The sequence below is a fragment of the Miniopterus schreibersii genome, assembly GCF_964146895.1.
Source record: "Miniopterus schreibersii genome assembly, chromosome: 13".
NCBI classification, from domain to species: domain Eukaryota; kingdom Metazoa; phylum Chordata; class Mammalia; order Chiroptera; family Miniopteridae; genus Miniopterus; species Miniopterus schreibersii.
The window spans coordinates 23,781,172-23,806,693 of record NC_138113.1 but is presented as its reverse complement, the minus strand read 5'-3'; the positions used below and the strand labels follow the sequence as shown (position 1 = coordinate 23,806,693).

The window sequence follows — 25,522 nt, the reverse complement described above, 5'->3', positions numbered from 1 at the left end:
CCCACCTCTGCGATTGGCTGCGCGGCCTCGGGTTTCCGCCCCATAAGCCTGCGCCTGCGCGAAGGGTCGCCGGGCCAGGCGCGCCAGATGGTGGGAGGTGGTAGCGCCCTCGCCGTCCTCCTGGCGGGAGATTTCGGTAAGCCCCGCCGAACAGTCCGGCACGCGGCCTCCGGGGGCGCAGGCGACCACTGCCAACTGCCCGGGGGCCGCGAGCCTCCGTGCCCCTGGCCCACCCGCGCCAGCCTTCGCGCGTGACCAGGGCCCCTCTGACGGACCGGCTCCGCCTTTCGGTGTCTGTCCGTTTGTCCGGGTCCTCACGCCTGGGCTGTTTCAGCTCGTACCCCGCTGCCTCGCTCCCGCTCGCTGAGCTTTGGGCGGAGTCCCGCGCGACCCAGCTTATGTTGGGGCCGGGCGAGTCCCGCGAAGTCCCCGGGAGCCGGCCGGAGGGGCCTTCTCTCAGCCCCGCCCAGCCTGCGGACCCGGGCCAGGTGTGACCGTGGACTCCGGGCCGTAGCGCCCCCCGCCCTTGAGGGGCGCCTAATGGGTGCCCTCCGCTCGCTCGCCAGGACCTGACGGGGCTGGTCTCCAGAGGGGCCACCATTTGACCCCCTCTCCTTTGTTTTGGTCCCTCTTTCATTCATTCATCCTTCCGTTCATTCATTGACTCAGTAAGCACTGGGATTTGGATACTGCTCACTGGATTACAGCCGAACCTGCTCATGTCAGTTGGGATTCTGAGAGTGGCCCAGAGAAAAATGTACGGGGGGGGGGGGTGTTTGTTGAATTAATGTATTGCAGACCTGCTTCCCCGCCCCTCGGCTGAGAGTAGGATCTCTGAGATAGTTTTCCTTTCTCCCTTCTTGGCATTCATACTCTTCTGGACCCCTAATGTGTGCTTTTATTTGAAATGCCGGTAGCAGGTGGAAGCTTACGACCTTGGGCGTGTTCCCTAACCTGTTTAGCCTGTTTCCTTATCAGTGAAATATTTGTCTTTGAAAATTACAGTGCGAATTAAAGGAAAGCTGTTAGGATAAGGCATGGGCCTGCCCTTTTGTGCTAGAGATGTAAAATATATTCTGGAGTAACCACAGTTACATGTGGACTATTACTTTAATAAGACCCTTAACATTAGTGCTATGTATAAGCTCTCTGCTAGGTAATTTATAAAGATGTGTGTGTGTGTAATATAGAAAGTAAATTATTTTCTTCCATTTGTGTGCTCCTTTTGATTGGAATCTAGCATCTGTAACAAACATTGTCATTTTGGTATTTCTGGAGCGCTAGGATCCCTTAGTTTAGCATAATGTTTTTTGAACTCTCTTGATTACACTGGCCACCATTTGAGTATTCAAGTGTGCACTTGGTGTCACTTGGCATTTGCTGGATGTTGTGAACTACTGTGATTATTAGACAAGGATCCACAATGGTAAAATTGCCAACAGGTTAGCCAAAGTGTATTCATGGGGTTTCTAGAATGTATAGGTTATATTTCCAACAGGGACAGATCATTAATCCATGCAGTTTGTTTTCACCTCTGACTTTGACCAAAAAAAGAAAGAAAGAAGAGAAAAGGAATTGCTTATTTGGTACTAGTACATGCGCTTTTTGCAGAAACTAGTCACATATTTAAGAAATTAGAAAATTTGTCCTTTTAGGCTCTGAGAGCTGTTTACCATGTTAGTCTATGTGAGCATTTATGCATATGCTCTTCTTAATTTGTTTTTCATTAGACAGCCACTAAAGAAAACATGAAAAATACTGATATCAAGAGACTGCTGTATACCCATCTTTTATGCATATTCTCAATTATCCTAAGCATCTTCATTCCATCATTCTTCTTGGAGAACTTCTCAATATTGGAGACACACTTGACATGGTTGTGCATCTGTTCTGTTTTTGTAACTGCCGTCAATCTAGTATTATATTTCGTGGTGAAACCAAATGCTTCAACTAAAAGAAGTTCATTATCATACAAGGTAAGGCTCATTTCTTGATAAGTGATTTTTAGATAGAGATAGTGTTTCTTTTAATGAAAAAATAAAGCATTAGTCAAGTACTCAGTTGCGTTATTTACAGTGACGACAGAGAACCTGATATTTTTTTCAAATTAGTAGCCTGTTACTTGCTGGAAGGCTGTCCACAACATTTGATAGATCCTTGCCATGCATCAATTGTGAAATTAATAATATAGCAAATATTTCATGTATCATCATAATAAGGACCATGTTTGTGTTTTGTAATATAGCAGTTATTGGTAAATAGTTCATAAATACTGATTAACAACATAGCTCAATACATACCATAGAAACAGAAATCCTTTTTGACTATAGTGCTAGTTGGGTGGGTAGAATATCGGGGAGCCGTAATACTTGCCTTGTAAGCTTTTCTACTGGGCTGTATTGAGTGCTGTGCACCTGACTGTGCACAGGACGTGATCTGATCTCTGGATACCCAAATCCAAAGAACATTCAGTTGTTCACACATGGGAATAAGTTATGTTTATAAATAAAATGGAAATATGTCCTGTCCTTTAGGCATTCTCTTGAGTCTTCATTCAGTTTTTTGTTTTTGTTTTTAGGTAACCAGATTTTTGAAATGCTGTATCTACTTTCTTATGTCTTGTTTCGTCTTTCATGTAATTTTTGTTCTATATGGAGCACCATTAATAGAGTAAGTCTGAAATTTCTACCTGAAGGCAATTATATTTTAAAACACCCATTTACTAAACAAAGGACTAGTTCTGTTGATTAGAGAAAGACTGCAGTGTGTTTGATTATTGGATCATGGAAGGATACATCATTGCCCTTCCTTAGTGGTGTTATTCTTTTATAAACTGAAATAACTTAATTCATCAAATGCTCCCTTTACCTAGCCTTCTATTACACAATTGCATGTGGGGGTGGTGGGAGGTAGATGAGAAACTATACTATACCAATAAATGTGTGACCCTTAGAGCCTCTAAGGGAACTTACTATAGTGATAGGGGTAAGTTAGGTACTATTAGCCTATCAGTTCTTAGTAGATGTGATTCTGAAGTGCTTGAAAAAAGTGCTTGTTTTCTTAAGAAAAGTCAGTAGATTCCTGTATTTAAATACTTAATAAGCTAATGTTTATAGTTTAAAGGTAAAATTTAACTCAACACTTTTTCAAAACTGACCAATTTTAAATTAGAGCAAATTAAATTTATGAGTATTTCTTACATAACATTCATTATAGTTTGGGAAACTTTAGCAGTGATTGATGATCATGGTGAAATGAGTGATGATATAAATATATACACACAAATATAACTATGTATATAGTTATGTGTATTTACACATCTTTTTTTATATATACACATTAAATTAACAGTTAATTCTTTTCTAGAGAAGGGAGGACGAGACCTTTGTAATGGTAAATGGATATTTCTATCTAACCATTTTAGAGTAGAAGGAATGTTTAGAGCAATGGTGCTCAAAGTGTGGTTCCAAACCAGCATCAGCATTTTATTGAAATGCAAATTCTCAGGCCTCAGGTTGTCAAAAACTCTAGAGGTGGGGTCCCCCAATCTTTAGTTTATCCAGCTTTCTAAGTGGCTCTGACATAAGCTAAAGTTGAACTGGCTGCAGAGAAAGTTCCAGAGACTATTGAGGAAGAAAGTTAATTATCTAGAAATAGGGTTTACTTGCCTTGAACAGAAAGGATCATAGGATATTTAACACTTCTGAACTCTTATCATTAAAACCAGATATTTGCTAGATTATTTTTTATAGTTTATATTTGTCATAGTCATCATTTTGGTAGGACTCATGTTACCTTTCAAAGTAAAGTACAAGAAAATATTTTTATATTAAATCTATTTAAGTAACAAAGATTATGTATTTGTGTATATGTACTCCTTTAATACTTTTAAAAAAACAATGACTTTTTTTCCCCCTAGGTTGGTGTTGGAAACATTTTTATTTGCAGTGTTTTTGTCTACTTTTACTACTGTACCTTGTTTGTGTTTGTTGGGACCAAACATCAAAGCCTGGTTAAGAGTTTTCAGTAGAAATGGGTAAGTTTTAATTTTAATTTTATATTTTAGTGATGTTTGAAAATTAATGTATTTTTCTGTTCATGGCAGCTAGATAATTGTTCCATGAGTCTTCCTCAGCTCTCTATGGCTCTCAGACGTGCCTTAAGGGCCCACTGCAGTTGGGGACTGGAGAGAGGGAAGGAGTTGTATGCACTTGAGGGGGATCCAAGCAGGGAGAACTACAGTCCCCTCCCTCTACTTTAGCAAGATCAGCTCCGCATTTTTCGGTATGGAACAATTCCATTTAGCCTTTTGTTTGAAAACAGGTTTCTGCTACCAAAGGAAAGCTTTGAAAACCACTTCTCAGGGATAATTTGTCACTGTGATAAAACTGTAACAGATAAAATTACTTCCATACATCTTATAATGTGGAATTGGGGTTGCAATCTAAAAATGTTTAGTGTCACAACTACCATTTCTTGTTTAGCCTCTTTTGTGGTGTGACATCTGAGTGCAAGTTATATAGGATTTTATTTTCTTAGCAGCCATATATGTTTTCAGCATAGCTAAATTAAAATTTTAGCTTCTTAAAAGGCATTGAGATGATTTGCATCAGAAATGGTTGAGTCGTAACTAATAAAACTAGAAAGTTCCTTGGTGCCCATAATTTTGTCCTGTTTATCACCTAGCAGCAAAAACTCTTGAGCTCCTACTCCGTGTGCCATGTTGTGCAAGCTGTGTGTGGATTCTTTGTGTGTGTGTGTCTGTGTGTCTGTGTGAATTCTGAAGTGTTAGCCATGATTGTCTCCTTGAGGAGCTTGTATGGCCAAAGGACAAGAATGAAATGAGCAAACAATGTGAGGCTAAAATTGTGTAAATCAGACAGTAAGTACTGTAGGAATCCAGAGGGGTAGGAAACCACTGAAGAATGAGCTGGAGGTGGGGTGATCTGTGAAGGACTTGGATCAGGAGTATGAGATTTGGTGAGACTAAGGGGAAAGGGAAAGATGCCTCATGCTGGGGGAATGAATGAAACCATAGAAAATGAAGTGAACATGTTTTTTGTGTGATTTGGAAGGGAATGGCTCAACCAGAGCAGAGGATGCCTGATGGGTAGTGAGGCTCCATAAGTTACTTTCTCTTTTCCAAATGAACACTGTTCCCCCTTTAGAACCATCTAGTGTTCATAAAGTCTCTAGAAAACAAAGTGTCATTATTGAAAAGTTTTCCCCACATTTTTACCACAATATCCCAAATGGCATTAATTTCTTTTAGCATTTTAGTTTGAAAATTCTAAAGAGTGAAAATTGGTTGAAACCTTATTGGTTTCGATGGGTGATTTATCCAGCTTTGAATTCTATTTCTGTGATAGTGTAACTGGGGGAAGATACCTGATTTCTATATTTAGTTCTGCTATAATATGGCATATGCAGCCCGAAAAATCCCTGCACTATGCAAACTTGAACAATAAAAAACACATAAAGAAAAATGGGAACTTAATAAAAATGGTGGGGCAGTTTTATGCATGTTAAACATGTTAAGAAAGACATAAATATTATAATAAATATAGCACTTTTCCTTGGAAAAAACCTGAAGTTTGCTTTTGGTAGTAGATGTGGGAAGGGTTGCCTCTCGTAAGCTATTATAAAGTGGTAAAGGAGGGTTGTTGGAAATCTAACAAAGTTAAGACCAGATGTGGAGGTTGTGGCTCATACACAGGAGGGGAACTGAGGTAACTGGGAGATGAACTTTTTAAATAATATTGAGATAGAACTCAAATACAGTACACTTCACTTATTTAAAGTATACAATTCAAGCCCGGCCAGGCGTGGCTCAACGGTTGAGCGTCCACCTAGGATCCAGGCGACTGGGGTTCGATTCCCAGTCAGGGGACATGCCCGGGTTGTGGGTTCGATCAGTGACTCTCTCATCATTGATGTTTCTGTCTCTCTCTCTCCCTCTCCTTTCCTCTCTCTGAAATCAATAAAGATACAGTTAAAAAATATATATATACAATTCAATGGTTTTTAATATATTCACAGATATATGCAGCAATCACCACGGTCAGCTTCAGAACATTTTCATCACCTCTAAAAGAAACTCTATACCCTTTTGCTATCACTTCCTGTCCCCTCTTCTCCATCGCTAGGCAACCACTAACCTATTTACTGTCTCTATAGATTTGACTATTCTAGACACATCATAAAAATGAAATCATGTAATATGTGATCTTTTGTAATTAGCTTCCTTTCACTTAGCTTAATGGTTTCCAGTGTCATCCATGTTGTAGCATGTATGAGTACTGAATTCCTTTTAATGGCTGAATAATATTCCATTATGTGGATATATACCACCATTCATCAGTTGATGGACATCTGAGTTGTTTCCACTTTTTGTTATTATGAATAAGCTGCTATAAACATTTGTATACAGGGTTTTGTATGGACATATGTTTTCATTTCTCTTGAGTGGAATTACTGGGTCATATAGTAACTCCATGTTTAATTGTTTGAAGAACTGCCAATCTGTTTTCCAAAGTGGCTGCACCATTTTACATGCCCATAGCAGTGTATGAGGGCTCCAGTTCCCCTACATCCTTGCCAACAGTTGTTTATCTGATTTTTTTATTATCGCTATTGTAGTGAGTATGAAGTGTTATCTCATTGTGGTTTATTTGCATTTCCCTACTGACTAATGATGTCAGACATCTTTTCGTGTGCCTATTGGCCATTGTGTATTTTCCTTGGAAAAATTTCTCTAGATCCTTTGCTCATTTTTTAATTGGGTTATTTGTCTTTTTATTATTAAGTTGTAAGAGTTCTTTATATATCCTAGATACAAGTCCCTTATCAGGTACATGATTTGCAGATATTTTCTCCCTTTCTGTGTGTCATCTTTTAACTATCTTGATAGTGTCCTTTGATAGTGCCAGTGGGAATATAAATTACTATATCTTAATCTGTAAGTAAAGGAAAACTTCAGTTTATAAGGAAACGGATTATCTCACATACTAAGCTGTGTGGTTCTAGATACAGATAGTCAAGGTGTGGCTGTACTTCTCACTGGTGCTCCTGGTTCTCATTCTTGGGCTGGCAGCAGCTCTCATCTTTGAGTTTCCCTAAACTAATTATTGGGAAGGAGAATGGGATTGCCAGTATTTAATTAGTCTAATCATCGAGGATGAGGTGAATGTTGGGCAGTTAATCATTATTACAGGTATTTCATGTACCATGAGTTATATAACTGGTTTACTATTGAAGGTTATTATCACGTTTTTGTGATTATAAATGATATTATGAAAATCTTTGTACCATGTAATTTTGCATACTTGTGCAAGGGTTTCTGTAGACTAGGTTTTTGGAATAGAAGAATAGAGTTCATAGATCAAAAGAAGTTGATAGACGCTGCCAAACTAAAGTTCTAATTTGAAGAATAGGTATACACACACACACACACACACACACACACACACACACACACTTAAGAGTGACAGTTTCCCTGAATCCCCATCAAGGCTTTTTTTTCTTTTTTTTTAATCCACACTCAAGGATATGTTTGTTTTTTTTAATTGATCTTAGAGGGATATGTTTGTTGGTTTTTTTAATTGATCTTAGAAAGGAAGGGGGGGGGGGGAGAGAAACATTGAAGTGAGAGAGAAACATCAATCTCTTGACTACCATACAAACCCTGACTGGGGATCAAACCCACAACCTTTAGGTGTGCCAAACAATGCTCCAACCACCTGAGCCCCCCCGGCCAGGGCAGGGCTGTTTACTTTTTATCAATCTACCAGGGCTACTGCCTAGTGGGTTCTGCCAAGGGGGCAGACTATGCTACAGTAGCTTCATCTGATTTCTAATGGGATGCATAGCCCTGGTCAAAATTTTTTAAAGTTTGATTTATGGAACCATCATTTATTAAATTTCAGCTGAATATTACTGATTAAATTGTAGAGGTAGCATTTCCCTTTCCCTGCCTCCATTCTCTCCTCCTCCATGTTACAGAAAACTGGTTAGAAAATAACGTACAATCCTTGAAATGCATCTTCAAGACAGGAAAAATGGTGCCAGTTAAGATGGGATGACAGCTTCAAAGATAATTCTCTCATTGTATCTGAGCAAGTAGGTGGTGTGGGCAACCTGCCCATGTGAAGTGTGAGCAAGGTGAAAAGAAATGGCAAGGCAGCCCTAAAAACTCACTTGTCAGCCACATAGAGTCAAAAGTTACCTTAGAAAATCCTTTAAATTGCCTGAACAGTACAATTCTCTTTTTACATTCAATTCACCAGTTTTTTCCTAAGCTTGGAACATATCTCTGTTCTATTGAATGCTAGTTGAAGAAAATGACTTGCATTTGTAGGTGTTACCTAAAATAAAGAACAATAAAGCCCATCAAGTAATACAAATTTGCATATATGATGATTAGCCCCAGCCTTCTTCCAGCCCCTTTTCAACAAGAACAAGCTGAAGCTCTTATTTTGTGTAGGTGAGGGAGGGGAATAATGAGATGGCCTGTTGATGGATTGGCTTATGAACTGACTTGTCATTTGGGGCTTCTTTAATTCAGTGAACATTTTGGTGTAATAATTGGCTTATTTTTAATGAAAGAAACCATCTCACAAAACATGTTTTTCCCTTGTATCACACTAGCTGAAAGAAACTGCTCTTCATAAACTTTATAACAGTCCTGCATGTTAAACAATTGAATATGTGGAGTGCACTTACTGCATTGTGGTGGGGCTTCACTCTCCTGTGACCACACTGATGTTCCACACAGCGGGCTGAAATCAAGACCTACTAAGAGACTGGTAGTTTTGTCTTTCTGCCTTCACACTAAATAAAAATGGGAAAATCACGGGGTCCTATGTTGGAAAACACACTGTAGTTAATTTTCCTGACATAAATAAATATTACATATCTACAACTATAGTGTACATGTTTAAGTCCAAGGGTCACCTCTCATAAACAGTGTGTGGCAAACAGTTAACACATGGTCACACCTATTCAGTATAAATTTAAAATTGCTATAATACATATAGAAAACTTTTCTGTGAAATGAAACTTTTCATACACACTTAATTTTAATTACACAAACATGTCTACATAAGTAAAAACAGGTAAACTAATTTGTTAATTTTTTAAAATACGCATTCAGAAAACCTATTTTATTATATAACGGACTTTCAATTTTAATGGACACCCCCTCGCCCAAATTAGTCTATTATATCGAGGTTTACTGTACTATTATAACTATTAAGGGATAACAACAGCAAAACCGGGTTTATATCACGATGCTTTGAGTTTTGTTTTGAAGGATATATACATATGTGTGCATATATGCAAATATGCATATATAATTCTAGACAAAATTTGTGCATGCATAAAATATTTCTGGAAGGATATATATAATAAGTTGGTAATAGCAGTTTGTAGGGAAAGGAACTAGTAGTGATGATAAGGGCAGGAGGAAGACTTAGATTTCACTGCAATGCTCTTTAATGTCGTCTGATTTTACTCTGTGCATATGGTTAGCTTTCCAACAGAAAAACGCTTATCTTCTTGCCAATTAATTGTTAATAGTTCATGGTAAATATATGTTAGTTTGAGGTGTCTGTTTTAAATGAACAGAATATGTATGCATAGTGTTAATTTGTGCTTCTGCAGCAGCTGAGATATATATCACCAGTGATTTACATGTTTGTGTTTTACAGAGTTACATCCATTTGGGAGAATAGTCTCCAGATCACTACACTTTCTAGTTTTCTAGGAACATGGCTTGGAGCCTTTCCTATTCCACTTGATTGGGAAAGACCATGGCAGGTTGGTTTCAGCTACTTAAAGCAACAAAATAAATGTTTGTACAATAATAAAATTGATGGCGCTAACAAATACATAGCATATATATATATATAAATATTTGTGTAAATTGTTTTGTTGTTCAATTAAGTAGTGATACCAGTTCCCTTTGTCACTGTAATCTAGGTGATTTCTTGTTGGAGCCTGTCTCAGTGCCACAGGCATCCAGACCAGTCTGGTTCTATCTTCCAGCACTGCTTTTTTCTACATATATAGGTGAATAAACAAGCTTAGGTTGTGGATATGTATAGGACTTTTTAAAAAACAGGCTACAAGTTGCAGGAATTCCCTATTTTCAACTTTGATATTCATTGCCTTTGTGGCCTTAGAGTCATATTTTTGTTAATGTGATTGATGGCCAAATTGAATGTTGATCTTGAAATATTTTTTAAAAGCATGTAGCAATGTGGGTTTTTAAAAGGGGCACATATGAATGGAAACTCATTAGCATAAGTTTTTCATTTCCTATCACAGTAAAAATAGCTAAACAAGCTAGGTAAAGCACTAGATCAGTGTTCTTTTAATCCCCATTTTACAGATGAGGAAACTGGTACCAAGAAGATATGTAATATTTTAAAGTTCACTGAGCTAGTAATGCATATATCATTGTCTTAATTTTTAATGGCTTAGTGGTATGCCATTATAGTTATTCCAAAACTTATCTAACAGATTCACTATTGACAACTGTAAACCTACTGTTGCCCCACCCTGTAGGTAACCCATTAGGAATATGAACTAAAAGATTATTATGAAGTATAGCTCACATGTGTTAGTCACTTGTCCTGTGTGCCAGATACTGTAGTAGGTATGGTTCTAAGTTCCACATAGCGCATTCTTTCATTTCGTCATTACAGCAACCCCAGGAGGTTAGTGTTATGATGATCCTCATTTTGCAGATGAGAAACCAAGGCACACAAAGGTTAGGTGACTTGCCCAGAGTCACATATTTAACAAATGGCAGAGCTGAGATTCATCCGGTCTAATACAAAAATCAGTGTTCTTAATCCCTATTCTTTACTACTCAGAATATGCTTTGAAAAATGTCAAACATTACATAGATATAGTAGTACATTTTCCTTTCCTAAAATGTAAGCAGAGTTATAGTAATGTCTGATTGGAAGAGAGCAGTGTGGTTTTCAGGGGAAATAAGCTTGTGTATTTTTGAAGTGCCTTTCAACCAGAAATTATTAAATTTTTTTAGCTTATCAGGATGAAATTGTTTTATGTCTGAGAGAGAAATAATTTATTTCCAGTTACCATGTACCCAGAACCTATACTATTAGGCCTTTGTTAAAGCTGATTATTTTACACTGACCTTTTTTTTTTTTTTTTTTTAATATATCTTTATTGATTTCAGAGAGAGGAAAGGAGAGGGAGAGAGAGAGTTAGAAACATCAATGATGAGAGAGTCATTGATTGGCTGCTTCCTGCACGCCCCCAACTGGGGATCGAGGCCGCAACCCGGGCATGTGCCCTGTCTGAGAATCGAACCCCGATCGCCTGGATCCTAGGTCGCCGCTCAACCTCTGAGCCACGCCTGGCCGGGCTACACTGACTGTTTTAAGTGATGAAAAATGAGTCATTTGGTATAAAGGGTAATAGTACACTAAATAAGATACTTTCTTCACATGATGTAGCTGTTCATTTTTTTAATGTTTTTCTTTTTAACAGTAATTTTAATAATTTCACCTAATTGCATTGTATTATCTTTTGTTATGCAACAGGGGGGGCGTTATTCTATTACGTCATTTAAACTTTTTAAAAAATATATAAAAATTGGATGAAAAGACGATTGTCATTTTGGTGGCAAACACTTGTGAAAGACTTCCTTTACATGAATGTCTTTGAGTTTTCTGTTTTCCTTAAACAAAACAAGATAATTATACAAAGCCATCTCAGATTACTACAATTGGGAGAAATGTTTGTACCAGTGCAGTTGAGTCCTCTGTTCAGTAGATGATACCATGTGTTCTTGTGTGTGTGTTTTTATCCTCTTAGGCATGAAGAATGTTAAACAGAAATATCTTTGTATGTGAGACAAGTAAATAGTTTTAAATATAAACTTCAAGATCTAATTATGAAAATAGACAATTAAGCTAGGATTGTTTGACAAGTCAATATGAATTCTGTTGCCATAGTATAGGTTTAAATGTTTTAAAACAATTATAAGAAGGTTAGTAAGAAATTGCTTGAGGAAGAATTATTAGTGAGCATTCTCCCTCAACTCCCTTCAACTACTCCTTTTGCCATTCCCTGTCTTCGTCTACAAAAATCAGGGAAGTTACCCTTGTGTAAAGAAATTCTCCTTGCCCAGCTGGCGTGGCTCAGTGGTTGAGCATCAGCCTATGATCTAGGAGATCGAGGTTCGATTCCTGGTCAGGGCACATGCCTTGCTTGCCGGCTCGATCCCCAGTAGGGGGTGTGCAGGAGGCAGCCGATTATGACTCTCTCATCATTGATGTTTCTCTCTCTCTCTCTCTCTCACTCTCCCTCTCCCTCTCCCTCTCCCCCCCCTTTCTCTCCCCCTCCCCTTCTCCCTTCCTCTCTCTGAAATCAATAAAGACAAATTTTTAAAAGATTATTTTTAAAAAATTCTCCTTAAAAAATTACTGTGTTATAATTAAGTCCCACTCAGGAAAGCCTGATCCATCACTAGGAAACAATCTCAAAGCCAGTCCAACATTTTAATTTGCTGATGGCATGGATTTCTTGAGACATTTAATAATAGCAAGTGTTCCAAGAAGCCTTAATTGCTCATTAGACAAAAACTTTAACCTATATTTATTTCACTTTTGGCATTCCACTGGAGATGAAGTATAGCAGCTGTTTAAAGAATGTGTATGTGAATGTGTGTATGTGTTTAGAAACAAAGAGCCACAGTGAAATTACAAAGTGATTAAAATAGAATTTAGTAACCCAAATTGGAATTTGGCTGGGATTCCCTAGGGATTATTACTCTCCCTACTCTTGGACAGCATGCTTTTTAACAAAGTGCAGATGCTTACACTCGGCTGATGATGAGTAGACACAGCATGAGAAACAGAGGAAAGAGTATTATCCCAAATGTTTACACAGGGTGTTAAATAAAAACTACTACGGTAAGAATTCGATGCTTTACATAGTAAACTATGCATGTTATTTTATTTGCAGCCCCATGTGTTAAGATGGGACACTGTTAAAGTAACAATCACTTAAAAAGCAACAACCAACAAACCAGTATTTAATTTGGTACTTAAAATGAATAATTGAAAATCAAATGGAAGCAGTGTCTAAAGTAACTAATTCACAATAAAAACCATAATTCAGGCTTTGCTTATGGAAATATGGTAATTCGAAATGGGCAAACCCAAAATATACCGTGAGAGATAGAATGAGGGTGTAAGTTAGCAACGTGTTAAATAAGATTTCAGGGGGCCTCTAAAATCACTTTTAAGAGCTTCAGAACTGATTATATAAAATATTAACTACAAGTTTACGTTCATTCATACATGACCTTACTGGAAGCAGTGTATCTGCACTCACTAGCAAAACTGATGTCAATAAGATATTTCTTAAGTACTTTATTTCCCAGATATCTCACTACTTTGTACTAGTTGTTGAGTGACTAGTTTGAATTTCTGTTGAGACTTAAACCTTTAATGAAGCCGGCTTTCTGAAAATAAGGCAATTTTCTACAATCTGCGTATGAATAGGAAACAAATCTTTGGTTTTTAGTTAAAGTGGCCAGAAGGATTTTGCAAAAAGAAATTTACTAAAGAACCAAAGCAATGAAAAGGCTCTTAATAAGCAATGGGAAACTCCAAACCCCATGAAGGTCAATAGAGTACCTAAGGCACTTCAGGTTCAGATGATGCAATCATCTTTGCTTAGAGTTCTAATAATCTATGTACAGGGTTTTTACCATCTTATGAATGTGAATCTGAAAAGGTAATGTCCAACCATGATTGTGCAAAAGAAGAGAATCATAAGAGTTGATATAAGGGAGTGACATTGGAGATCAACAGATATCTCCCATATATCTTCCACATTTATAGATGAGAAAACAGAGGCCCATTCATGAAACAGGTGATACCAGAGCTGTGTTTCCAGATTTCTAGTCCATTTCTCTTAGGGTAGGACAAATTCTAGATTTTGACTTTCATTGGCTAGTAAAAACAAGTGTGAAGAGTTCAGAGATGTGAATTTGAGAAAAAATAAATTCCCACCAAATCCCCAAAGACAAGTTGGAAATGTATAATACTTTACTGTCTTAATTCCTTTATACCATGTGTTGGACAGCTTAGCTAATATACTAATTGATTTATACAGTTCCTTTCAATTTTATCTAAAAATAGCAGACCAAAATTAAATGAGAACATTACATGAGATTTCATTTGAGCATACATAGGCCATGGTACTTAATGTGAACCACCACTTCAGGGGAGAAAGCAAGCATCCACTGTCCAGTTCAGAGAGGAAACTCCTGACTAGTTATCCAGTAGACTCTCCACTCTTCAATGGGGAAGGTGATACTTATGTTTTAAAAAGTCTCTACAAAGCTCACATACAAGACAGTCCATCCTAGATTTGTGACTGATAATGAGGATTTAAGGCTGTCATTTTCAAGTATAAAAGTTTAGTGTTCCATTACCCAATCAGTGCAATAGATATAGCTATAAGCTCAAGTCATGGAAATTAACAGGAGCCTACCAAAGACATAAAATCATAATTTAGGCAACAGCAAGTTTAAATGTAGGAAAGGGGGGGGATGTATGGATGAGATTATGCTTCTCTGAACTGCACTGGTCTGTTCATACTGTAACTGTCTAACACTGTGGTCTGTTGCATGGTATGTGGAATAAGGCAGATCCAAACAAGGAAGTAATTAGGTAACAGAGCTGGTAATTAAGATGGTTCACCTCTAACACAGTTCTATGGCCTGTTTCCCCCAGAGAAAGACTATAAGTGCTCTAGTATACCAGATAAGCTTCACAGGTAATGTGAACGGGGCTTTCACCTAGGGACCAACATGCACTGCTTGTGGATTATTTACTTCTGGCTTGGTGTAATATTGTGAAATGTAATATGGCTGGGGGGGAAATGGGTACCTGGAAGCCAGTATTTTGTTTAACTTACACTCTAGGTGTTTGGCTTAAGTTGTAGTTCTATAACTTCTGCTATGGTTCCAATACTGTATCTGAAAGATGGTATCAGTTTTATAATGGAAGCAATTGCTTCGTTATAAGTTCCATGTAACATGCTTGAATTCTAGGTCTTTTCTCTAACACAATTTAGTTTCTTGTGGTTTGGTCATCATACATACTTCTCATTTCATTTGCTATACAAGCCAATGTGGAAATTCAAAAACAAAATTACCAACTTCAGAGAGCTAAACTGAGTCCAAGATTATGGCAAAGTCTGACCCAAAATTTTAATTTGTAATTTTAGCATGTCTCTCATGCAGTTTGGGTAGCATCAAACTAAATCTACAGTCGCCAGAAGCCTTGTTACAGTTGAATGCACATTAACTAAAACGTGTACATTTTTAGTGTTCATGATAAATGCAGTTATGGCCTTATTACACTTTTGGCATTCTTTAAGAAAGCACATTAAGCTTTAATATAGAAATATTTAGGTTACACTTAACTTGTGCTCAAGTACTAATAAAACATTTGTTCTCTTGATCTCATACATTCTCTCCTCAGGTATGGCCCATCTCCTGTACGCTTGGAGCGACCTTTGGCTACGTGGCTGGCCTTGTTATTTCACCACTCTGGATATACTGGAATAGAAAGCAACTTACATATAAGAACAATTAATTGGAACAAAGGAAGATTTTCTTGTGCAGATTCCATAAAGACTGTGCAGAAATATATGTGGTCTAAGCCAGGCAGTTCCATTTACAGCACTGTTTTTTTTAATGTAGTTACATGATGTGATTGTACCTTTTTAAACTATGAAACCCCTGAGAGATTGTACCTTCTAGTTGAAATAAAGTATTTATAATAGATTGTGGCTTCAGATGCCGTTTACTGCTTCTTGGACCTTTAAGAAATATTCTTAATGAACTTTATAGAATTCTGGTGACAGTTGTTTTTGCCTTTCAAGTTTTGAACTGCTTCAGTATTTATAAGAGGTCTGGGTATAGGTGTAGCATTTCATATGCTTGCTTAGAGAGAAATGGACAGTTTCCTTGGCCACTGAAGATGTTTCTCACGTAATCAAACAACAGTTTATACATCTTGATCCTATTCTTTTTTTTACTGTGTGTTTCTTTGGAGTTAAAATGGCTATGATAGCCTCATCAAAAACAGTCTTCAATCCCTTCTGGGTTAAAGCTGAACATTCCACGTAGCAGCACGCTCCTATCTGGGAGGGAGAAAAAACACACAAATACATAAAATCTTCTTACACAACTGGTATGACCCAAAAACACCATTATAAGGAACATGAAATACAACTATGCAAAAAGAATGAAATCATCATAACACCCAGAGATAGCTAACTGTTAAATTACTAGTATATATCCTTCCAGACATTTTGGGCAACAATTCTTTCATCAGATATTTACTGGGTACCTGCCATATGCCAAGCACTGCTTTAGGTGCTGGGGACAATGTCAATGAACAATGCAGCAAAGTCCCTGCTGTGTGATGCTCACATTTGCTTAAGTTCTGGGGGAGGGACAAAGGAGGATGGTGGGACATGCCCTGGAGAAAAGTGAGGAAGATGGGGAGAGCAGAGGACGGTGGCGGCGGCCAGGGAAAGCTCCACAAGGCGAAGCGTGAGCAGTGAGGAAGACCCGGAGGAGGAATTTCTAGGCAGACGGCGCGCCAGGTGCCAAGACCTTGATGCAGGAGCTTGGAGCGGTCCAGGACCGGGAAAGAAGCCAGAGTGGCAGGAGAGAGGGCGCGGGGAGGGGGCGAGGGAAGGTCGGCAAGAGGAGGTCAGTGAGGTGGCCTTGAGGCCACGCTAGACTGGCTTCTGCTGTGAGAGGGGACCTATTCTTTCATTCATTGAAAATGTACTGAGCCTTTTTATTTGCCAAATGAAGGAATACAGGAGGAACAAAAGTAAGTCTCTACTCACGAAGCTTACGCTGTGGAGGGACAAGACCATGAATTAATAAATATAGAGGTAGCATGTCAGGGTAATATGGAGTCTGCAGGGAAACGGAGACGCGAGAAAGGTAAGGAGTGGGGACAAGATCAGGCAGGGTCTCACTGACAAAGTGATGCTTGAGCAGAGAGCTGAAAGGAGTAAAAGAAAGAAGAATGTTCCAGGGAGAAAAACATTCCAGGCAGAGGGAGCAGTGCAAGTTCAAAGCCCTGAGGTAGAAGACAGACGGGAACAGCAAGGAGGCCTGGGCCTGAGGAGCTGGGAGCCGCGGGCGGATTCTGCGCAGGGCAGTGACCCGACGGCGCTTACATCTGAAAGCCTCACTCGGGATGTTGTGCTGAGCACAGGGCAACATGGGGCACAGACAGAAGCAGGAAGGTGAGTTAGAATCTCCAGTACCCAGGCCAGAGACGGAGGGGCCCAAGGCCCGACTGAGACGGTATGGCGCGAGCATTTGGACTCTGGATCTATCATGAAGGTACAGCGATATGTTTGGCTATATTATATAAGAACAGCAAGGTCAAGTGTGACTTCAAGGCTTTTGACCTGAGGAACTGGGAGGACAGGCTTGGAAGATAAAATCCGGAATTGTTTTGGACATTTTAATTTTGAGAGGCTTAGCCAAGATGGACTTGTTGGGTGAACGGCTGGATGTCCAAGTCTAGAGTTAGGGAAGAGGTCCGGGCTGGAGGTAGAAATTTGGGCATGTTCAGCAGAAGATTGTTCCAACCACGAGACTGACAGGAGCTCCCCTAAGCCTGGAGGATGAGTGTGGACATAGAAGAAAAGCTGTCCGAGAAGCTGAATGCTGATCTCTGGAGCCTCCACCATTCCGAGACAGGGAGATGAAGAGACAGAGGAAAGGCAACAAGAGGGAGACAAACCAGAGGGCATTCGAGGGCGCCAAGAGGGAGTATTTCATGAAGGAGCCAGCTGTGCCAAATGCTGCGAGAGGCCTCAAAACGGGGTCATGTTGTTTTGCAAGCACTTTTTTAAACTACATAATAAATTTGAACATCTCGATATAGTAGCATAAATTTTTAATAAGTGCAAGGTTTTTTATTTTTTGCCTTTATAAACAATGCAACAACTTTGTAGCCACCTCTTTAAGCACATCCAAATAATTTTCTTAGGATAAATTCCTACACATGCAATTGCTTGATCAAAAGTGTGCATGACTTTAAGGCTTCTGCGTATCGTCAAGGCCGCTTTTACTCAAAGACCAACAGTACAGTAGCGTGCCCATTTCCTTGCACCCCTGGAAGAAGGGCTATTATAATTCATTTCTCTTTTTTTGCCAACTTTGTAGGTGGAAATTGAACTGACATTTGACTACGAAGGAGTTTAAATATATTTTCTATCTTCAATGGCAATCTGCATTTTTTCAGTGAATTTTCCATTGATATTCTTAGCCCATTTTTCTTTTGGAAATGTATTTCTTTTTCTGATTCATATGCAAGGGGTTCCTGTGTACTAAGGATATTTATTAACTCATTTTTCTGCCATATGTGTCAAGTTTGTTATATGACTTTTAATTTCATTTCTGGCATTTGATGTATTAAACTTTTATGTAGTTAAAACATCAATATTTTCATTTATGACTTTTACCTTTATGGCACTTAGAAATTCCTTCTCTCCCCAAGATTACAAAATTGAGTATGTGGAATTTCTAAAATGATGTGTTAGTGAAGCTATTCATATTTTGCGTTAGGAAAAGCTTCCTCCCAAAAGTTTTCTTCCTTTCTTCTGCCTCCTGATAGTACATTTTAAAGGACCTTATTAGAATCTGTTTCCACCAAAGTCCTATTAAAGTCACATCTAAAAAATAGAATCTAATAATGTCAGGGCCCAACAGAGCAAAACATAAGCCCAGCTTTGGGGTGAGGAGAAATATAAGTTAAAAGATATTATGCGCATCATAGTTATATATTTTTTAGAATGCTATTTCCTTTCTTTCATAAAAAGATTGGAAGAAAATTCAACTCATTTCTTTTCAATCCGAGCCATAACTTTTTTTTTTAACTGCAGGTTTAATCTGTCACCTGATGCCACTCCGCTACCTATTCCAGGAGTGTTCACTGAAGACAGAAACCTGATTTGGCACAGTACAAATGTTTAAGTGATTAAGGAGGCTTAAAGATCAGCACCTTATTCTGATGCCTCTTTCTACACGGGACTTATTAGGAAAATACTGGTGGTGCTATAAGAGTCTGGGATCTGGAGTCAGGCCCTGCTTGACTGAAACCCAGCTCTGTCATTTATTACCCACGGGGCCTTACAAGTTACCTGACATCCCCATGTCTCCGTTTCTGTTCTGTAAAACGGGACTAGTCAGACCCACCTCAGAGTCGGTGCAAGGATTAAATGAGATAATGCATGGAGAGCACTCGGCACAGTGCCTAGCATACAGTAAGTGCACAAAAAATGTTAGCTTCTAGTATTACTTTAGCTGCTTTTACACTTATTTATAAAGTCTGTAAAGGTTCCATTACCTCTTTTGCTAGTTTCTGTCCTTGTTCCACACATATAGGTTTTTCTTTCATATCATTCAGTCTTGCTAAAGTTTTGGGGTCATCTCGGAGATCAATCTAATTAAGAAAGGTCAATAATGTCCCATAATAATTACAAGTCTTTAAAGATGAATCAAAGCATGTAGTCCCACTTAATCCCCACATAACAGCAAAAGATTAAACAAAGGAACTTAATCTTTAAAACCAACTAATATCATTGCTTTCTTTCAGCACTACTTTTTCCAAAAATGTGATAGAATTTATAATAGCTTACAACTGAGCTTAAACACGTATATCATTTGCTAAGACCTTAGGGCCGTTTGTCTGAGGGCCACGCCACAGGACGGGCCAGGGAGAGCATTCCGAAGCACACGTACCTGAGTTCCTATTAATAAAAAGGGTACATTCGGCGCGTATTCCTTCAGTTCCGGTACCCACTCCTCTTTCACATTTTGAAATGAGGCTGGATTCACCACCGAGAAGCATATGAGGAAGACATCAGTCATTGGGTAAGATAAAGGCCTCAGACGATCATAGTCTTCCTAAGGAAGGAAGAAAAACCTCATTATTTCTCCTTCCATTTCTTCCGTTTACTAGTAATATGTACATTAGATTAGCTGGCCAAAGAGGCAGAGTCAGGAGTATTCCGCAAATGAAATGCATGGCCCTCTATGGAAAACAAGAGCATCCCGTTTGTTTGTGTTATTTTTCCTTTTGAAGTTCTGAACACCAGTGGGGTAAAAATATCACAAGAGCATTGACAACTACAATGAAACTTGGAGAAAATCTATCGTGCTTACTAAAACTCACTGGAAACATTTTTCGCTGAAAAGTCTGCACAAAGAATTGATTATAGCTAGATGTAGTCTAAGTGTAATCATTTATAATAACCAACATATACTTAGAGTTTACTGTGTCGGGTTCTGAGCCATATGTTCTCCTAAGCATTACTTATTAAATTCCCATAACAACATAAGTACCAGTATCCCTTCCATTTGAGTAAACTGAGGCACAGAAGTTAAATAACTTGTGTAAGGATGTACAGCCAATAAGGGAAAGAGATGGGGTCCAAACCCTGGCAGTTATACTCCAGAACCTATGCCTTACTTACCGTGCATCTTCACTAAGACCTTAAATCTTTGCTTTCCCTGTTTATACAGGTTTTATGTGTGTGTGTGTGTGTGTGTGTGTGTGTGTGTGTGTGTGTGTGTGTGGAGCCGTGGCATAGAAAGATGCCTCAGGTGTTGGCTATTATAGGACAAGACAATTTGAAGACGGAAACATACAGGGGAAATTCACAAAGAAGCCCTTTCCGTTCCAGGTGCCATCCCGTCCTGAAGCGGAGACTTCCCACGCGTGTCTCCAGCTCCTCGCCTGTGCGCGTGCACACCTGCACCCCACGCACTCGAATACCCCCCTAGACGAGGCCGTGCGTCCGCACTGCCCTGACCCTTCAGTGCGCCTCGGAGACGTCCCCAGGCCAGAGGACCTCAGCAGCCTGGGCCGCTGCTCTGCAGTCCACGGAAGGGCTGTGCCAGCGGCAGGTTAGCATCCATCACAAAAGGCGGCGGAGGTCCCGTGTGACAGAGACTATTTTCTATGACACAGATTCTTATGTACCTTCCAGTGAGTTAACAGTCAGGATCCTGTTTTGTTGGGCCAGCCCTTCACCTGGCTTCACGGAAGCTTTACTTTGGGCCGAGGCCACCGCCCCTCTTACACGACCCACTTCCCTGCTGGAACTGCAGTGAACATGGCCTAGAGGGATAAGCAGTAAGAACACCTCCCACTCAGAGTTTCAGCAGCGGAAGTTCCCTTGTGGAATGCCATCCTCTAACACCTCTCGGTGTAAGGTTCACTCAAGCACGTCACCGTCCACAGTCCTGACTCGGGAGTCAGCCCCTCCGTGTCCCCGCGATGCCTCCGAAGTGCCCCCTACCTCCTGGGGCCGTGGCGCTGGAAGGCGTCTGGGGTTGGCCACTGCAGGGCAGGAAGGGAGATGCCCTCCCCAGTCTCCTTTACCCTGTGTTTTAAAGAGTGGAGGGCTCTAATTGGTTTTCAATAAGGCAGAGCTCCGCTATTAAGAAATTAATAAAGAAATCAAGCAACGGGGCCTGAAACACGTGCTCCAGACAGTTACCGTCAGAGGACGCCTGTCAGAAACAGAGCCGTCTGTCTCTCCAGGCCAGCTCCTGAGGGCTGCGCGGGACGAGGCTCTGCCGCCCTCAGCGAGGGGCCCAGGGGCAGCGCTTAGCCTCAGGGTCCGCCCAGGCCTCCGCATTCCCAAGGGAACACTTGGCCCGGCCGGGACCGGGACACGCTCACGAAGAATCCCTCCTCTCCACATTTAGATCTCCGGTTTCAGAGAATTGGAAATGGGGGTGCTGGCTCATAGGATTATGAGGAACAAGTGAAATAATGCAACTAAATCCCTCAGCAGAGCGCCAGGTGCATAAACCCTCCGGCGCTTCCACGTCCGCTCTTCATCCCGCGGGAATCGGATTCCCCTGTTCTCCCCTAAACCCACGCAGGGTCCCAGCCGTCCGCGCCAGGCCTGTTTCTGCGTCTCCCCCACCACAGGGAAGACACTCCTGTAGTGAGAAATAAAAAGTTCAACCCTGGCATCAGAACACACAAATCAAACGCAGGCCTCGTGAGGACAGTATAATTTTCAGATTAATAAAAGAATATTATTACTGTGCTAATTAGTCACTTGGGGACTCAAGAGCCTTGTAACTATATATATATAATTTCTAAGAAAATCAAATAAGATTTTTAAATGAAGTTTTACTTTTCAAGCATGTTTACCTCATCAGGGAAATAGAAGATGCACTCTTTCTCTAGGAGAGTATTGCAAAGAATAAAAAGTGAACGCAAAATTCTCCAGATATGCCTAATAATATTAATGCAAATCTTCTACAGAACACAAATGTTGAGTGGACTGCTTTCATAACCATACTGAAGACTGACTTGCCTCATTGAGGGACATGGAAAGGAAAGAAATTAGACTAATCATTTCTAGATATTTGTTAAATTGCAGATTTTATTGAAATAATTAAAATGTGAAGGGGTTTGGGTTACAAAAAAAACAAAACAAAGACAAGTATGTTTAGAACTCCTTAAAAACAAATGTTACCTCTTCAGTTTAAGCTACCTAAAATGAACTTCTTCTGCCTGTTATTTCAAACTAAATAATTGGCAGTTATTATAAGAATGAGACCTCTCTGCTTTCATCCAGCCTGAGTAATTAGAAGTCTAATAATAGACAGCACATTAAGAAAATAAAGTATCCCTATGCATACTGTACCCTGCATGATATAAAATTATTTATAGCCACTGTGCAGTATCTTGAGTGAACTTAATGTGGAATTCTGGATTTGGGGATAAATTTCATCTTCAGCTATATAGTTTGAATTTGACAACACAGAGAAAGTTAAACGTGGAGCAATTGCCCTTAATTTTAAATAGCCATTTATCAAAGTCAGAACTTCTCAAAGCCAACTCTCTCGTGTCCTCTTAATTAACAAATCAATGATATTTTAATTCTTTTAAAAAAGATAGGCTTTTAGACATTTCACCATGGTAACTGGAACTTTCTCAGGAGTAGAGAAAACTATATTAAAGACAACTGTCTTACATCAAAACTATGAACAACAATCATGAGTTTGATCAATAGGATTACTGGGGTGTTTACTAAAAGTTTTAGTTTCTGACCAACTGGCCAAGTACCAGAAGTGTCAATTTTTTTTGGAAGTGTCTTCTGGTAGCTTAGGGAGTAAGCTCTCTGTTCTTGTCAGGAGTCTTTGATCTGTGATGATGACAACCTTAACCCTAGAAAAATATCACACACTTACAGCCTGTCAAGGATCCCCAGACAAAAAGAGACTGAATAAAAGTGCTCTGAGAGGAAAGAAAAGACCTTCAGGTGCAATAAAACTGCAGCAAGCGGGCATCAGGTGGGAGACCCCTTTTCACATACAGCTCAGCCAGCAGTGCCCATGACCATCCCTAATTCTAAACAACCTTTGTCCCCTTCATGCGAACCTGGTGCTCCCTCCTACTTTAGTGAATTCCCTTTAAAATACATTTCAGCGTGTGTATGCCTATTTAAAATAGATATCCAAAACATGGATTTTAAGCAAAACCACTCGCATTGGATAGTACCAGCCCTGCCATGCTTTGTTAACTGGTATGCTATCACACACTGGTCACTTAACATCAATTAGCAAAAATTTATGGAGATCCTACTGCATGCAAGATGTTTTAGGGATACACAGGCACAAATACAAAAAATAACCGTTCTCTGTGGAGCTTACAGTTTAGTTGGGAGTTCAAGACATATACATATAAAAAGATAGTTGTATACAATAATGGGAGAAAGAAAAGTGTAAAGTGGGCAGGTGAATATATAAATGTGAATATATAAATGCTTAATCCAAAAAACATTAATAAGCACCTACTATGTATCCAGAATAGGGAAATGAAAGAAGGCTAAGATTCAGATCATATTTGACTTATATGACACCTTATAAACATGTGTAAAGCTCTGTCTTAAGATATCTGCATGTTAAAAACAAGGCAATGAGCTTAAATGAGCAATAAGAGTACCCACTATGTGCTCGTGCACCTCGGTAGAGCTTTGCAGACTTCAAAGCCACAGCCTAGAAGAGAGGAAGAAATTGCAGTGCTGTTGGGGGAACATGCATAAGGTTAGCACAGGTGAGGAAGAATTTGACACGTGGAGAGACACACAAACATTTATAACAGTCCCTGCTCTTAGGGAGTCGATGGTAAGGGAGATAAATGTATGTGAACACTGTATTACAAGTCATAATGTGGTAAATACCAGAGTGGTAATTAGGGGAGGCTAAAAGACTTCTTACAGGAGGTGACTTTAAAGGACGGAGAGGATTGGCGCATATATGACCTCCTAGCAATGTGGCCTTAGTCAAGTCACTTCTCAGAGGCTTAGTTTCTCTGCCTGTAAAATGGGAGACCATCAGTGACAAATGCTTTGAAAACTATAAAGTGCTATAAGAACGTACTATACTCCCAAATAATCCAGCATGCTACTTTAAGAAAAAGTCATTTATCAAAACCTACAAGAATTTTCCTCTGTAACAACCTTGAAAGATAAAATGTGGGACCACAAGTGAATAATTCTTTGACAAGTCCCAGACCTCTAAAGTCTAAAACAGCTTCTAACTACTTTAAGAGATGCATAAAATGTAAGACAATGAAGATGCCCCTGACAACTGGTGGCTTGTGGTATACGAAGGAACAACTCTGCCACGTCCAAAGCACACAGTAGTAATCTCCATCTGAAACATCTGCTTCTCGTGAGAAGCCCAGAGTAGGTATCAGGCATAGCTCTTGAACAGTGGGACCCCAAAAGGGTGCTGTACTGAAGTCAAGAGGCCAAAGTTAGTTTCTGAAAAGGAAAAATGTTTTCTCATAAGTCTAATATAAATTATAAACAATTATGTTCCTACATTAATTCTTAGTAATAGTAGTCTATAAAAGATTATTTCCTTTATGTAATCATTTCTGTCCCTTTTGAGCTCATTTTATATTTAACTTTGTGAAATGAAAATATCACTTTTCACCCCTTTAACAATAATTGTGTTTTTCACAGAAGCTGGGTTGGGTATCTTTTGGGAGCATTTTGATAAGTTTGGTTCAAAATACATCAGTGATGAGTTTATTGAATTTGTTTACCACCTCTTACTTATGCTGAACTAAAGAAAACTTAAAGAGGAAAAGGAATTTTTTTAAGTGCTATAAATTCCTAAGAGGTAACTGTTTTTCAAAAACTTTTCAAGTATTTGGCTTTTTTTCATCTTCAGTTCAGTTGTGAGATGGTATTTATATACATCATCGGCCTGATTAGCTCTCAGTAAAAGAATTCTTGAAATTGAAGATTTAGCTTCCAACTTTCAGCAACTGTCATCTTGATATATTTTGATTTATAATAAGTCAGGCTGCCAACTGATTTACCAGTTATTTAGGAGCTAGTGAACCAAATCTTTCACTTTCCCATCACTATCTTCCTTTGACTGCCT

General features: G+C 39.3%; 2 protein-coding genes across 5 annotated transcripts in view; one reads left to right on the top strand and one right to left on the bottom strand.

Annotated features, from left to right (window-relative positions):
- Positions 1-63: 63 nt before the first annotated feature.
- On the top strand, positions 64-15,841 carry PIGF (phosphatidylinositol glycan anchor biosynthesis class F). 4 transcript variants are annotated; one of them, XM_081156887.1, is made up of 6 exons: positions 64-136; positions 1,731-1,976; positions 2,579-2,670; positions 3,920-4,036; positions 9,708-9,812; positions 15,537-15,841. In XM_081156887.1, the coding sequence occupies exons 2-6, from the start codon at positions 1,749-1,751 to the stop codon at positions 15,763-15,765; spliced, it is 771 nt and encodes a 256-aa protein (XP_081013013.1). In that variant the 5' UTR covers positions 64-136; positions 1,731-1,748; the 3' UTR covers positions 15,766-15,841. The 4 variants fall into 4 exon arrangements, with proteins under 4 accessions (XP_081013013.1, XP_081013012.1, XP_081013010.1 ...); XM_081156886.1 differs by having other exon boundaries at positions 9,708-9,816; XM_081156884.1 differs by lacking the exon at positions 9,708-9,812.
- Positions 12,958-25,522, bottom strand: part of RHOQ (ras homolog family member Q) — a 35,010-nt gene continuing 22,445 nt past the window's right edge. Inside the window, exons 3-5 of the mRNA XM_081156888.1 lie at positions 19,838-20,002; positions 19,443-19,538; positions 12,958-16,200 (exon numbers count right to left, since the gene is read on the bottom strand). Coding sequence (XP_081013014.1) covers positions 16,045-16,200; positions 19,443-19,538; positions 19,838-20,002 — 417 coding nt within the window. The 3' untranslated portion in view covers positions 12,958-16,044. The remainder of the gene's footprint in view (positions 16,201-19,442; positions 19,539-19,837; positions 20,003-25,522) is intronic.